The sequence below is a fragment of the Myiozetetes cayanensis genome, unplaced genomic scaffold, assembly GCF_022539395.1.
Source record: "Myiozetetes cayanensis isolate MyiCay16 unplaced genomic scaffold, myiCay2020 scf6-25, whole genome shotgun sequence".
NCBI lineage: Eukaryota > Metazoa > Chordata > Aves > Passeriformes > Tyrannidae > Myiozetetes > Myiozetetes cayanensis.
This window is the reverse complement of record NW_026087853.1, coordinates 9,050,546-9,066,143: the sequence shown is the minus strand read 5'-3', so window position 1 is coordinate 9,066,143 and position 15,598 is coordinate 9,050,546. Positions and strand designations below refer to the sequence as shown.

At 40.9% G+C, this 15,598-nt stretch overlaps 1 protein-coding gene across 1 annotated transcript in view; it reads left to right on the top strand.

Moving 5' to 3' along the window:
* DYNC1H1 (dynein cytoplasmic 1 heavy chain 1) overlaps positions 1-12,388 on the top strand; it is a 44,690-nt gene extending 32,302 nt beyond the window's left edge. Inside the window, exons 57-78 of the mRNA XM_050334880.1 lie at positions 349-502; positions 1,275-1,421; positions 1,502-1,652; positions 1,839-2,092; positions 2,263-2,397; positions 2,493-2,587; positions 2,680-2,854; positions 4,068-4,143; positions 5,227-5,387; positions 5,662-5,773; positions 5,856-5,916; positions 6,289-6,412; positions 6,750-6,863; positions 7,141-7,311; positions 7,497-7,714; positions 7,921-8,024; positions 8,426-8,637; positions 9,462-9,615; positions 10,400-10,542; positions 10,914-11,082; positions 11,453-11,580; positions 12,005-12,388. Of these exons, the coding sequence (XP_050190837.1) occupies positions 349-502; positions 1,275-1,421; positions 1,502-1,652; positions 1,839-2,092; positions 2,263-2,397; positions 2,493-2,587; positions 2,680-2,854; positions 4,068-4,143; positions 5,227-5,387; positions 5,662-5,773; positions 5,856-5,916; positions 6,289-6,412; positions 6,750-6,863; positions 7,141-7,311; positions 7,497-7,714; positions 7,921-8,024; positions 8,426-8,637; positions 9,462-9,615; positions 10,400-10,542; positions 10,914-11,082; positions 11,453-11,580; positions 12,005-12,133 (3,187 nt within the window). The 3' untranslated portion in view covers positions 12,134-12,388. The remainder of the gene's footprint in view (positions 1-348; positions 503-1,274; positions 1,422-1,501; positions 1,653-1,838; positions 2,093-2,262; positions 2,398-2,492; positions 2,588-2,679; positions 2,855-4,067; positions 4,144-5,226; positions 5,388-5,661; positions 5,774-5,855; positions 5,917-6,288; positions 6,413-6,749; positions 6,864-7,140; positions 7,312-7,496; positions 7,715-7,920; positions 8,025-8,425; positions 8,638-9,461; positions 9,616-10,399; positions 10,543-10,913; positions 11,083-11,452; positions 11,581-12,004) is intronic.
* Positions 12,389-15,598: the final 3,210 nt, after the last annotated feature.

Sequence of the window (15,598 nt, the reverse complement as noted above, 5' to 3'; positions counted from 1 at the left end):
ATCACAGTAACTCTTTCACAGCACTGTTTTCACTGTTGTGGGAACCTCTAATGTTTTTAAAAGCTTCTCAATCATGTGTAAACATAAAAACTTTCATTCACCTTTGCTCGCCTTTTTTTCTTATGCTTAGCTGTTGAAGTAAATGGGCTTCAACTGAAGCTTTTTTGTTGCCCAAATAACAGACTTAACTTTCAAAACTCTGAAGTCATTGAACCTGTCCCAAATTATTCCTTTAGTAAACAAGGTTTTAAAGTTGAGACTTAAAATGCAGCATGAATTCATAAAGCTGCTTAGACATTGTCTGCAGTTAAAGCCTGAATAATGAAAGTGTTTTATTACTAACTTAAGGTATCCATTGATCATCGATCCCTCTGGGCAAGCTACAGAGTTTATCATGAATGAATATAAAGACCGTAAGATAACTCGTACTAGTTTCTTGGATGACGCTTTCAGGAAGAACTTGGAAAGTGCCTTGAGATTTGGTAACCCACTTCTAGTTCAGGTTAGTTACGTGGTCATGTAGAAACTATAAATTCTTGAATTCTGCCCTGTTTTCTGGAAAAGTTTGCATTTCTTCTTTTAGTGACATGTGAGCAACTTTATTTTCAACTATAATTTACCAAGTAAAATAGTAGTATGTGAGGTGTTAGTCCTGAGAAGAACATTGGTGAGCTACAAAATCAAAGGAAGGTATTTCCTTTTCCACCATTTCAAGATCAAATGCTTTTATTTTGAAATTATCTTTCTTTACTTCCACTCTGTAAAATGACTTGCAGCCTTTGTTTCCATATGCTATCTCTAGTAATAGATAATAGCAAATAATATGGCTAGATATCTAGAATTAAATTACTCTGAGTATCAGGGTTTCAGTTTCAGTAATACAGAAAATAGGTAACTGCAGGTATAGTTGACTTTCACTTGAGATAGGGTTGTTTTTTGCTTCTTTGTATGGAAATGGGAAAATGGGGCTAGTTCACAGATCAGTAACTGTTGCTTGTGTTGCTTAGGATAGGGCTTGTAATACATTAGGGCTAACACAATTACAGCCATCAGTAATACTATCCTTCTGAGGCTATGCATGGTAACCAGCCCAAACTTTGTGCTTGTGTAGCTCAACTACAAATCTAAAGTGGAAATACCTTCTGAATGTCGTCTGTATTCCTAACCAACTGCCAATTGATTGGTTACCAGACCTTTAAGCCCCAGTTGGATTGGGAGTTTTTGCTTGAGACACTTCCAAGCAACGGAATCTCTTAACACATTTCTGCTTTTAGGACGTGGAGAGCTACGATCCAGTTCTGAATCCTGTTCTGAATCGGGAAGTCCGAAGAACTGGAGGCAGAGTTCTCATTACTCTGGGAGACCAAGATATTGATTTGTCACCATCCTTCGTCATCTTCCTCTCCACCAGAGATCCAACAGTAAGTAAAATAAAAGCTGTCCTGTTTGTAGAAAAGGTGTCTCAGAAAGCTGAGAAAGTTTTTCATGTTTCCTGTGACAGGTTGAATTCCCACCAGACCTCTGCTCTCGTGTTACATTTGTGAACTTCACAGTAACTCGCAGCAGCTTACAGAGCCAGTGTCTGAATGAAGTCCTGAAAGCTGAAAGACCAGATGTTGATGAAAAACGCTCTGACCTCCTCAAGCTTCAGGGTATGTTTACTGTGAACTCCTCCTGTTCTAAAAGAATACAGTGGTTTTACTGTAGCTGTAGAAGTACACAGTAAAATGTCTGCATCCTCTGGCTTCTCAGGATGTCCAAAGGCAAAGTACACACAATTCACATTGTTAAAAACTAACATATCTATGCAATGTGACCTGGTTTTTCTTCTAATTAAGGTGAGTTTCAGCTGCGCTTGCGTCAGTTGGAAAAATCCCTACTGCAAGCACTTAATGAAGTGAAGGGACGGATCCTGGATGATGACACCATCATCACTACTCTTGAGAACCTGAAGAAGGAAGCAGCAGAGGTCACCAGAAAAGTGGAAGAGACTGATATTGTCATGCAAGAAGTGGAGACAGTTTCTCAGCAGTACCTGCCTCTTTCTACAGCATGCAGCAGTATCTACTTTACTATGGAGTCGCTGAAACAGGTAGGATGAGTTGTTCTTCCTGCCAGAAGCTTCATGTATTTACTGTTTAAAGCTAAATAGGCGCTGCCTGATTCCAGCCCAGCTGCCATATTGCAGTTTGTTTGGCATATGCCAATGACAGTCAAACAGCAGGACTCAAGAGAGAAAAACTGAACTCTTTTGTCTTTCAGATACATTTCCTGTACCAATACTCCCTCCAGTTTTTCTTGGACATCTATCACAATGTCTTGTATGAGAACCCAAATCTGAAGGGAATTACAGACCATACTCATCGTCTCTCAATCATCACAAAGGATCTCTTCCAGGTTCAGTTTTTTAACTAATAAATGTAATTCTTTAATCATATTTGAAGGGTCAAGAGGTCGTGGCCTCTGTACTAACTTCCCTGTTTTGTTGGTAGGTGGCATTCAACAGAGTGGCACGTGGCATGCTGCATCAGGATCACATAACATTTGCCATGTTGTTGGCCCGGATCAAACTGAAAGGCACTATTGGGTAAACATTTATATTCTCATTTCACTTTAGTTGACAAAGGGAGGGCTGTCTTGAAGGCATCTGGCTGAAGTCTTCTTTTCCCTTAACATTAGGGAGCCTACATATGATGCAGAATTCCAGCACTTCCTGAGAGGGAAGGAGATTGTACTAAACACTGCATCTCTCCCCAAAATCAATGGTTTGACTGTAGAGCAAACAGAAGCAATGATGAGGTTGAGCTGCCTTCCTGCATTTAAGGACCTTGTTTCCAAAGTTCAAGCTGATGAGGTAAGTGTTGGCTAGGGCTTGTTTCTGCACTGAACTACCTTGTGAAGCTTTTTAGGTCTCTGCTTGAGAAGCTTCGTGCTCACAAGTAAGCTCTCCTAGGATGGGAATGGGGCAGCTTTACCAATAACTAGTTGTAGTTGTAGTGAAAATGAATATTCTTATTTCCTTAGTAATCCAGCTCTGAAACTTGCTGTAAACACCACTGTTCACATGGACTTGGAAATGGCTTCACCATTCATCTGGCTTTATGGTTGACCAGCTTTGGTTCCCATGGTAGCAGGAAGTGTGATGATGTATGTCTTTTCCTGCATCACTAATCTGTGATAATTGTGCAAGAGAGGGGAGCAGCCCCAGCCATACATAACTGCATTATGGTGGGCTTTTGGACATGAATTTGGATAGTGCTCAGCTGCTGAACACTGTGCTTATTCTCATGACTGAAGTGTTCTAAAGAATACATCTTTGTTCTGACTGTGAAACTGTCATGTTCCAAATTATGTCCATATCTTAAAGGGTACCTACTTGGTTTGCCCTGCCTAGTTTTTATATTTGCAGTCGAATTCTCTTTACTATGTGTAGTTTTCTCAAACTCTTCAGGCTGGAGTAAAATAACGGACAGCTTGGGCTTAGGCTTATTAGAGGTCTGTAGAATTGTGGGGCTGGAGGCAGTGCAGCAATAGGGTATGTCAGGGAAATGATTTGGCACATCTAAAGAAAGCATAATAAAGTGTAATTTGAGTTCTACATGTGGATTTTTGTTTTAAAAACCAACAGAACTTGGAGAAATTCGTTGAATTGAGTCAAGAACTTATTGCAGTCTTGCTCAAGGAAACCCCAATATTTGGGGCTAAGTTTTATGATTGACTCAATTTCATTAATGGAAACTCAAATGCTTCTGGTACTCAATAAAAATTTTTATTATGATCTAAATTTTAGATGGATCATAAGATAGGACCGTTAAATGGGGAATTTTAAAGATCTTTTTGCAAATCAAAAGACAGTGGAGTTTGCACAAGTTGAACCCTACCCTGGCAATCTTTGTTTCCTACTAAAAGTTCATATGTAGCTGAACACTTTTGCAGTACATTAAATTCTAGATACCAAGGCTGACACTGAACATCTGTGTTGCACCATGAACAGGACCTGCACCTTGCAGCAGGCTTCTGATGCCTCGAAACTTCACTTCAGGTTTTTTGCATTTTTTTCAATACAGCAATTCTGTATCTGGCTGGATAGCAGTTCCCCCGAGCAGACTGTGCCATACCTTTGGACTGAGGAAAAACCTGCAAGTAAGTGAAGTTGCACTGTTGTCCACACCAGTCGTACTGTACTGATCTGAGCAGAGTTACTATGGTTTTAAAAGCAGTTCTAAAGTAGAATTTAATTTTGGATCTTAATGGTTAAGAAAATCATAAAGTTGGGATTGTGTAAGAACTTGAAGTCTGGTGGGGGTGGGTTGTTCCGAGGTTTGGGGTTTTTTGGGAGGTTTATTTGTGTGGTCTTCCACTGAGGAAACATAATTCTACAATCTCATTAGATTACATAATAGTTTGGATTAACCTTAGTCATTGCAAAGCTGGAGGCAGCTCAGGACTCTAAAAACCTCCAGGACAAAGTTTTTCTGAGGACAGGGCTGGTCTACTAGGACCTCCTGCAGTTATATATTAAAGTGAAGTCTTAGCTCTTGCTACATTAGTTGTTAGCACTAATTTATTAAGAGGTAGAACTTCAGGATAACTGTTACCCTTTGGTTCCTCCCCAGACTGAAAGGTAACTTTAGGAAGTGTTTGCTGTCTATCATTGTGGGCTAATTCCTGTAGGCAGCTTTTTAAATTAGGATTCTAAGCTTGTACTAACTAGCTACTGTGAAGCTGCTTGACCATTAACTGAAGGAACTCTAGGTTATCTACCCTATGCATGCTACACAAGTGTATAGTACTATATAAGTCTACCTTAACAGCAGATGATTGTATGAGTGAAGGGATCTCTTGTCCCTAGAAATTTAAATCACTCATGGCAATAATTCTAGCCTGTAGATTTTGTAAACAAGTAGCATCTCAGTAGAATCCAAATGCATCTTGTCCAGGGGGACTTGTGGAGGGCTCAGAACGTGAGCAATCGAGCAGGCAGTTAAAGTGTTTGTTGCAGAAGACAAGCCAGCTGAAGCTGGTGAGTTTCTTCTGACTGAAGTTGAAGATGGAATGTAAGCATTCTGTTAAAAAGTTGCAACAGATCTTTCAGGGGGATAATTAACTTTCTAAATATATAGTCTTCAAAACAAAATGGAGAAAAATTGAATGGAGAATTGAAGAGAAGAGAGTGTTGAGAATGGTTTTCTTACCTGTCCATCTAATCCTGTCTCCTTGTTCCAGCTCCTATTGGACAGGCCATTCATCGCTTGCTTCTGATCCAGGCCTTCCGTCCAGATCGTTTGCTGGCCATGGCACATACCTTTGTTTCAACAAATCTTGGAGAGTCTTTCATGTCCATTATGGAGCAGCCTTTAGATCTGACACAAATCGTAGATACAGAGGTAACCTGCTTGTTTTTGAAAGGCTAAAATCCTGAGGCAGGGCTTAGTGCCACCTTGCATGAGTTCCATAGTGACTAAATCTGTCCAACAAAACATTTCTTTACTTACCCTTTTCCCTATGGTATGAGGAGTGGATTGGTTTTTTATTTGTTAATGTAAAAGTAAGAGTAATATAATGTCTTTAGCTGGGCAGAGGGAAGAAACACTGAGCTTACTGCATTCCCATATTTATCTAGTGACTGATCCTTATCCTTTTAAACTTCTTGGACCACAGGTGAAACCAAATACCCCTGTGCTGATGTGTTCAGTGCCTGGTTATGATGCCAGTGGTCACGTTGAAGACCTTGCAGCTGAGCAGAACACGCAGATAACTTCTATTGCTATTGGTAAGAACATACCTGATTTCATCATCTGAGTATAAATGAAATTGTTAGCAGTAAGAGCTTTAGCAACCCTTCTGTCTTTTAGGTTCTGCTGAAGGGTTTAACCAAGCAGATAAAGCAATAAACACTGCAGTGAAATCTGGAAGGTAAGTTCTGTTTCATTTTCAGCTAGGAAGCTGCCTAGTAGAAAGGTAAACAGGGGAAAGTAATATACTGGCTAAATAGATAAAACCCTGAGTAAAAATAATGAGACCATCTTTTGAATTGAAATTTGTAGCAACAAGCACAACTTTTCACAACTTCTATTTAAATATTCTCAAGAGAAGTAAGTTGTATCTGGAAAACAAGAAAGTTAACCTATTTACAGTACATAATAACTGATTCTATGTAGAAAACAGGTTTAAAAGAGGTAGGAAAATCTGTAGCATTGATATCTTGTTCTGTAACTTGTGGTGATTACAGCAAGGATCTGTAAGCTGTACACTAAAAAGCACTTTTCCTGTTTCAAAAATTCACAGATGGGTAATGCTGAAGAATGTTCACCTGGCTCCTGGCTGGCTCATGCAGCTAGAAAAGAAGCTACATTCTCTACAACCCCATGCTTGCTTCAGACTCTTCCTTACCATGGAGATTAATCCAAAGGTAACATTGATTTAAAATTTGATCCTCTGAGGGAGTAACTAGCTTTCAGAGCCAAGAGTGCTACCCAGGGAAAGATTTCTCATTACTACCTTTCTGCAGTAAGGTAAAGAAAAATACATGCCTGTCAGGGGAGTTACTAGCTTTGGTTTTTGATAACTTAATTGTAGCTGAAAACATCATACCCTCCCTTTTGCTGCTTCCTCTACCCCCCCAAAAGAAAGGCAAGAGTTTGTGTGCTCACAACAAGGTTTTGAAGTTAATGCAAATAGTGCTGTTAGAAAGATTTAATTTAGTGAAGGCTAAAACAGGTGGGTTTGAGCTTATTGATCTTTTCTAGGTACCAGTGAATTTGTTACGTGCTGGGCGAATCTTTGTGTTTGAACCTCCTCCTGGTGTGAAGGCAAACATGCTGAGGACCTTCAGCAGCATTCCAGTTTCTAGGATGTGCAAGGTAAGGTTGCGGTTTGTGTCGATGAAACTAAGTGGAAGAATGTGTTCGTAGAACTATGACCTTGGATGATAAAACCTCAGCTTCTAAGATGTACCTTGGATGTTGTTCTCTCCTCACAGAAGCAAACTAGTAGTTGGTTCTTCTGTTGGTAGAATGTATAAGGTTTTGGTAGCAATCCAGCATTAAATCTGATACTTTCTAGCCTTTTAGCAGATTTTGATTTTTATCAGTTCACTTGAGTAACAGTTTTTGGGGTTTTTTTCTCTTCACTTCCTAGTCTCCAAATGAGCGTGCTCGTTTGTATTTCCTCCTGGCCTGGTTCCATGCCATTATCCAAGAGCGCCTGCGCTACGCTCCCTTGGGTTGGTCCAAGAAGTACGAGTTTGGAGAGTCTGACCTGAGATCTGCCTGTGACACAGTGGATACATGGTTGGATGATACAGCGAAGGCAAGTAATGTTGTGTCCTTGGGTATGGGTAACAGAGTAGATTTTCAGTTAAACAGTCTGTTCCGGAAACATTTAGGAAGTTCAATGAGTAGGCACAAATAACCAGATGGCAGTGTAATTTAGGTCTTGAATTCGATTCCTCAGTCAGAGAAGATGTGAAAACTATTGTTTCCTGCTAATTACAGGGTCGTCAAAACATTTCACCTGACAAAATCCCCTGGTCTGCATTGAAGACACTGATGGCACAGTCTATCTATGGAGGCCGCATCGATAATGAATTTGATCAGCGTTTGTTGAACACATTCTTGGAGCGTCTGTTCACTACTCTGAGTTTTGATAGTGAATTCAAACTGGCTTGCAAAGTTGATGGACACAAAGATATTCAGATGCCAGATGGGATCAGGTATCAATTTTTCCTTGTCCTGATCTCTCTGTACAACTTTTCTTATTTTTTTTTTTAATTAAAAACTTGCACACAAAGAAAAGCAAAAAACGAAACACCTTACCTGTATTTCAATGCTGTGTAAACCTCTGTCTCAGGCAAAGAATTACCTTGGCATTGTAATCGAGGAAACATTCTAATGAATACTAAATACTCTTCATTTGCAGGCGTGAGGAGTTTGTCCAGTGGGTTGAGATGCTGCCAGATACACAAACACCATCATGGCTGGGCCTGCCAAATAACGCAGAGAAAGTTCTTCTCACCACACAAGGTAAAAACCAGAACTTTAATGATGTCTTTCATGGATTGCCAGGCAACCATTGTAACTAAAAAGTAGAAGACAAACACAAATTTTGCTGAAGAGTCGATAGCTTTCCCCTCTTCCCTCAACATGGTTGGTTTAACTTCTGCAGGGTAAGACACTTGAGTAGTCCAAAAACTGACCAGAAGCTTTTGCATCAAAAAAACAGTTACATTTAGCCTTCCAGATGGCAGGCTTCCATCTTAATTCTGGGAGGCTTTATTGTCAGCTCTGGAGCCACCTACAGCTGGGCAGTTCTGAATCTTAGGTCTAGACTAGGGATAAAGAAAAGTCCTTGTTCTTGCAGGTAGTAGGATGTTTTCATGTTGATGCCACTGCTTCTCTGACTAACAGCATATTTCCTATTTTAGGCATAGATATGATCAGTAAAATGCTGAAAATGCAGATGCTAGAGGATGAGGATGATCTAGCCTATGCAGAAACAGAGAAGAAGACAAGAACTGATTCTACATCAGATGGGCGCCCAGCCTGGATGAGAACACTACACACCACAGCCTCTAACTGGCTCCACCTTATCCCACAGACTCTAAACCATCTGAAGAGGACTGTGGAAAACATTAAAGTAAGAACTAAATTTTATCTGATGTGGGCATAGGTAAAGACAGATTCAGGGACATGGTGAAGTGCAAGTACCAGTTCAACTGTTCAGGGGTCAATGGAACCTCTATTGGTGCTGATTCCAATGCTATACCTGTGTAATGCTCCCCTGGGTTCCTTGATATGCTCCTAAAACCTGGTTTATGTCTTTTGAGTATTATTTGAACAAATGCAATGGCAAACTGTAAGGGTACTACTTCTGAAGCTTCTCTGATCAGGTAGCAAGAAACAAGTGCTTGTGGCACACTGACTGATGCTTGTGACAGTGTCTTTACAGCCAGTGCACATGAACTGCTGCTGAAATGTAGTGATGGTCAGTGAGGGGAGATGGGACAGCAGCTTCTGCTAACTCAGAACAGACACTGTATGGGCTGGAAACGTTTGAGATCTGTATAGTGGTATCCTAAACTCTAGCTTGAAAATAAGCTCCCTAGTTAATGTGCCCATGATTGTCTGTTTCCACGGACTTACTGTGGGATAGTAGGCAAGAGCCTTTTGTTGCTGATTAAAAAGAATCCAGAGGTGATTGGAAGGAGCTGCAGCAGGCAGTCTGCATTAATTGTTCAGCTATTAATTCTGCTTGCTTTCTTCTCTAAGGGAGAGGAGATTGTTGGTTGTAAAGCAGTTTCTACACTCACTTTGTGCACCACATGCTGCATCTTCCACGTTTAATGCTTGTAGTCACTGTGTCACTGCTCAGCCCACCCAGGATTTGGGGGTTGGTTTTTGTGGCAGTTTTCCAGCAAGAACTTTGATCTGCAACTTAACTTTCAACGTTTTGACCATCAGGATCCTTTGTTCCGATTCTTTGAGAGAGAGGTGAAAATGGGAGCTAAGCTGCTCCAGGATGTTCGTCAGGACCTTGCAGATGTGGTTCAAGTGTGTGAAGGAAAGAAGAAACAAACCAACTACTTGCGCACACTTATAAATGAACTGGTGAAAGGTATGGTCCTTCAAATCACCACCTCCCACAGCTCTCTCTGCCTCTTGCTTTTGTGGTCAGCAGCTTTTAAAAACCCAAAAAATGGCAGAAAAATTTGGATAGGCTTTACAGTTTGACACAAACAATACTTTTGTGTCAAGCGTAACATTCCAGTTGTTTTGGTTTGAGATCTCAAGTTGAGGTATCTAATATTAGTCCTTTTTTTGTATGGTTTATATTAGCAGCTTAATTTCTAAGCTGAAATCTTCATAAATTCTCTCAATGTCTGAACTGTGACAGAACAAAGTTACTTATACCATATAGCGAGTAATAGTGCTCCTAGAAATTATTCAAGTTCTCTGAATTTCTGTATCAGGATTTTATATAAATGAGGAATTTTAACAGACATCCTACTTGTAATAATGCATGAAGATTTGCCGTCTGCTTTGTACAAAAGCGTTTCCTAAAATACAGATACTTGACCTGTTCAGTTTTTTCTAAAGAACCCAAATCTTTATGCAGACTTGGAGATCAGGCCCTGCAGTACACAGCTGTGTGTAACTGCACTTGCTGTTCATGAAGGGTGTCTGAAGTTGGATGGCATTTTAAATACAGAGTACACCTGCATGCCATTTGCCTTGTAGTCTTTGAAAGTGCTTTCACTTACTGAGGGGCCTTTTAAGGTAGAGATTGATATCCCCATCCAGGTCTTAAATGGTTATTGGGAGAAAACATGAAGTGTCAATATAACATGTAATTTCAACCTGCATAGGAACAAAACTTAATTCTAATCACATTTTTGTAGGTATTTTGCCTCGTAGCTGGTCTCATTACACAGTGCCAGCTGGCATGACTGTTATCCAGTGGGTGTCCGACTTCAGTGAGCGCATTAAACAGCTGCAGAACATTTCCCAGGCAGCTGCATCTGGTGGAGCAAAAGAACTGAAGGTACCTTGTGCTGACTTCTGGGGGTTGGTGGTGGAGCTGTATAACACCTTCAAGGAGTCCTCACGTCAGGACTTTTAAATAGCTCCTCAGACAGTGAACTTGAGTCAATGATCTCTGAAATGGGCCTGTAAATACTGTTGAGCCTCTCCTGCTCTCAGCATGGTGAGGCTCAGCAGACTAAATGCACTAACTGAGCCTTAGTGTTGTAGAAAACAAAGCCTTAGAGCAAAAGGCATCTCAGCAGTTACACAGTTCCAGTAGCAGCAGGAACATTTTAATGTAAATAGATTGCTGAAGTGGTATTTATTAGTCATTAATTAATACTGCAGCTGAAATATTTTTGTTTCCAATTCCCTCCCTCCCCCAAATAGAACATCCACGTGTGCCTCGGTGGCCTGTTTGTACCAGAGGCATATATTACTGCTACAAGACAATATGTTGCCCAAGCAAACAGCTGGTCCCTTGAAGAACTCTGTCTTGAGGTCAACGTTACAACTACCCAGAACGCAGTCCTGGATGCCTGCAGCTTTGGAGTCACAGGTAAACTCATCGGAAAGAAGGGGACCTTGACCTAAAGTGTTTTCAGAAGCTTCTGGTATTAAATGGCCTATGTCAAATGAAAAAGATCCTGTGTTAATAGGATATGTTAATACGCACTTTCTGAAGTTGTTTAAAGATTAGTTTGATATTAGTTATTAGGGAAGTACTTACAGTGCTAATAAATCTCAAGGCTCAGGTCTTGTCAGTATATATTTAAGTGGTATTGCATAAGTATATCACCTACAACCTCTTCATTTTGCAGGACAAAATACTTCTTATGTAGTGGACTTAGCCCTTAAATGATACACAAGGAGGTGGTCTTTGGATGTGTAAAAACTCTTAGAACTCTAAACTGTATTTCAATTTACAGGCCTGAAGCTTCAGGGAGCCACGTGCAGCAACAACAAGCTGTCACTTTCAAATGCTATTTCAACTGTTCTGCCCATTACACAGCTTCGCTGGATCAAGCAGACAAATGCTGATAAAAAGGCAAATGTTGTAAGTATTGTTAAAAATGTTTAGCTATACCTAGCAATTTTTTTTTCCTGAAGCTTTATGGATACTTGTACTGGGCACCACAAATCAAACTGTTCTTTTCTAATTACTCTCAGTGTCAGCTGGCATCTAAGTTCCAGGCTAGCAGCAAACAGACCTAGTGTTGACTGGGTCTTTCCTTTGTATCTATTGATAAGGAGGAGAGGCATCCAACACCACAGATGCTATTCACATCAAAATGTGAATTGATACCTATAAAGGCATCGTGAGTTTATCAGGTCTTGGGTTTTTCCCTTGTATTTTGAGCACTGAGTTACCAGAGCACTGAGTTACCACCAGCAATTCCCATCTTGTTATAGTGTTACAGAAACATCTTGCACACTTCAGCTGTCTTACACAACTCTTCTATGTTCATGTTTTTTCCCAGGTTACTTTACCAGTTTATCTGAACTTTACTCGTGCTGATCTGATTTTCACTGTTGACTTTGAAATAGCCACCAAGGAAGATCCTCGCAGCTTCTATGAGCGTGGTGTTGCAGTTCTCTGCACTGAGTGAACAAATTTCTTTTGACTGGTTAATTCTGTAGTAATTGTCAGTCTTCTATATAGTGTTCACCTGTACTTTTGTAACCTGGGTAGGTTGTCAGATGGATTTGTATCAAGTTGGCTAGAAAGAAAGGGGGCGATGCATTGGAAAGCAGATAGGCTAGAGGGATTTCTTTGAAGGCAAATGGGGTGAGATTTTTAGATGGTTATTGGTATATGTGATATTTGATGGATTATGTTATACTAAATAAAATATATAGCAAAACTGTCTGACTCCCTGTTTCTGGAACTATAATTCTTACAGTGATGTTTTTGGTCAGGAAAATCTGTACCTATTGTTTTTTCAGAGAATAACAAAATCCTGTTCAAGTTAACCTCCAGTAACAGAACCCTTGGAATGTAAGTCTTTAGTGCAGTAAGATACAAAATATGACATTATTGCTGTGGTAATTCATGCCATTGCATCAGTTACTTGCAGTGAACTGGCTCTTGCTTGAAATAACTTACCAAGATGCATGAAGAAGCTGGAGCATCCTAAACAAAACTTTCTTGTCCTGTTGACCACAGAGCTTCCTCTCTCTAAAGCTGCTTTAATGGTCAAATAAGCCCCCAGATTCATGTCTCATTAAGCCCAGGAGGATGATATTAAATACTTACACAAGGAGTTACAATATTATTTCAGACTCTCACATGTGACCAAACTGTTACTAAATTAGGGGAGCTGAGAATTCCTGCAAATTGCTTGGGTTGATGCAATGGTTTGGGCATTCACTTGCTTTTTCTGATCCTAAATTAGCTGGCTAAGCATTTCTACCCTTCTGACCGTCTTCTCAGAACAACTGTCCCCACTGTCAGTGACTAATATCAGGTGTGCATATGAAGAATGCAGGTGCACAGCTTTTTAGTCTGTCTGCCTGCTCCCCACTGTTTTGCATAGCTAATCACCATAACTTGAACTGTCCTGACTGGTTTTGTTACCTTATAAAGAATGAATCCCAAACCAGTGCACCATGTAATCTTTGTCTGTGCCTATAGTTGTGATGAACAGAGATGATGGGAACTTACATCCATCATCATCCAACACGAGTTTTAACCATAATGTCCTTGTTTTGTTAACCTCTATGAGATGCTTTCCTTTACAGCAGCAGAATATTAGTGTCTGGAATTGGTATCACTGCCTCCATGATCACTGCAAACACACTGTACAGAAAGGAAGCAGATCTCCTGCTGGCAGCGTGCTCTGGACACCTGTTGCTGGATGAAGCGTTAGCTTTAACCTTTATAAGATCTGGCTTTTGGCAGCTCAGCCGAACGTGCCTCCTCCTTTCAGCACCTGCTTTTTGTGAGTAGCTCAGCACCTGGGCTGTGGTACCAGCTTACAGCTACTATAAAACTTCCCACATATTAGGAGGAGATCTTATGAGGAGATCAAGAGTGTCTCAGACATGCTTGAAGTAGCTGGAGCTTCCCAAACTCTTCAGCTCTTTTATGTTACCTTTTGCATTAGGCCTGAATTAACAAAAGGTGCAATTTCAGTCCAGAAGTTAATCCACAGTTGGATTCTCATTCTGACTAAGCAGATTACAGATATGCTGTCCCCTGTGGCTTATCCTTCAAATTACTTCCCTCCTGATCCTGTATTATTTTCTCCTAGTGAATTGTTTATTTCAGCATACTGTGTGAAACAACTGGTTTAAGTGAAATCCTCTCTAGATGAGTTCAGGGTTCTTGCCTGCAGTTGGAAAGTCAGTTCAGTTTTATTTAGCCCCAGAGGAAGGGGCTGGCAGCTGGGGGCAGGACAATAGCTGGGACTTGACTTAAAATGGTGCAACAACCCAGACACAAGGCTGAAGGGTGTATATCACAGTGTCATATTTTTCAAGCTTTTCAAAAGTCCTTATTCCAGAGAGAGCTGTGGCCTTGTTGCAGTACATACAAATCTATAGTGCAAGGGGTTGTTTGGTTTTGGGTTTTGTTCAGTTAACTTCATGGTTTTCACTGCAGCAGTCTTTGCCTCTGGGACAAGTCAAGGGGGGAACCACAGTAGCTCATCTTGGGGCAAAAGCCTCTGAATCTTACTGTTTAACCACTTTATTTCCAAACTGATTAAAAACCATTTCTAGCTGGGGGATAAGCATGAAAGAAAAGTTGCTTTAATAAAATAAATATGCAGCAAATATGCAGCTGTTACTGGAAGGGTGCAAGGCTAGAACTGAAATAATATTTTGAGTGGCTTTCCATGTTATGAAAGAAACTGCAAATAAAAAATCTCTGCCAGTTGCACAGAACAAATGCTTTCACAAGTTGTTGGTACTAACATATATCATTACACTTTGACAGCTGTTAGTTTCCCTTCCACATAAATGGACTACCCAGACTCTAAAGGTGATAAAAGAAATTACAATGCAAGAGAGGGAGGTCAGAGACAGTTTTTGCTGCCTAACTAGCCTCCCAGCTGTGGGCACCACTTCTCAGCTCCTGGGTGATTATTCTCACTAAGGAAGAAGCTCTCAGCTAGTTCAGCTGCTTCACATTGCAAATGCTGACCTGGCAGGTGTATGAAGACTGTCTACCTAAAACATTGTTCAAGTCAGGGAGGAACAGGTATTTAAATAGCAACAAGACAGTTTCTCCCCACTTGAAGGAGAAAATAAGTGACAGATTGCCATCAGCTGCAGTCAGTTCATCATGGTGCAATTCACTTGTTTGTAGTCAAACCTGAAAGACAGTTCAGCAGCAGCTGCTGCTCTCCTCTGTACAGGTCAGACACACCAAGAGCCAAACACTGACATAAAGGAGGAGTGAGAGGAGCTATAGCTGTTGAAAGCCAATTCCAACCAAGGGGACGTTCTTCCTTCCCTCCTTAACAAATCTTTGTCATGTTTGGTGAAATTACAGTGAAACTGAGCCAGTGCCTCCGGGTGCTGCATACAGGACTGGGGGCTGGTGCCCCAAGAGGCCCCAGCATGGCTGTCACTCTGTGGAGAGACCTGTGCTGGTTTTCACTAGAATTGCCTCACAGCTTGTTTGATTCCATTTTTGAGGTGGATCTCAGAGTTTACAGTGACAGTGCAGCTGCTTTGGTATCAGGCTCGAGCCAGCTTGTTTAAAGCTTGTTCAGTTCAGGTACCCTCTGCAAAAGAAATGTCCACCAGGCTGATTCTTCAGAACAGTTTGTCCAGTGATTTATTCGTCCCTCAGATTAAGTCACACGGAACTTCTTTCTTCTTAGTTTTTCACTGGCACCCTCCGGAGTGGGAATCACTTGTTTTCTTTTATTTAGGGGCTGCTTGGCCATTGTGCCATCACAATGAGCTGCTAGCAGGGTTTGTGGAGCACTGTCAGCTGGGCTTGCAGCGAGCTCCATGGAGGCTGAGGGGTTAATACTCACCAGTAAGGCACGGTCAGGTGTCACCCTCATAGGGGTAAATGCTTCAGTGGCTCCAGGCAGTTCAGGTGATTGCAACAGAAAATC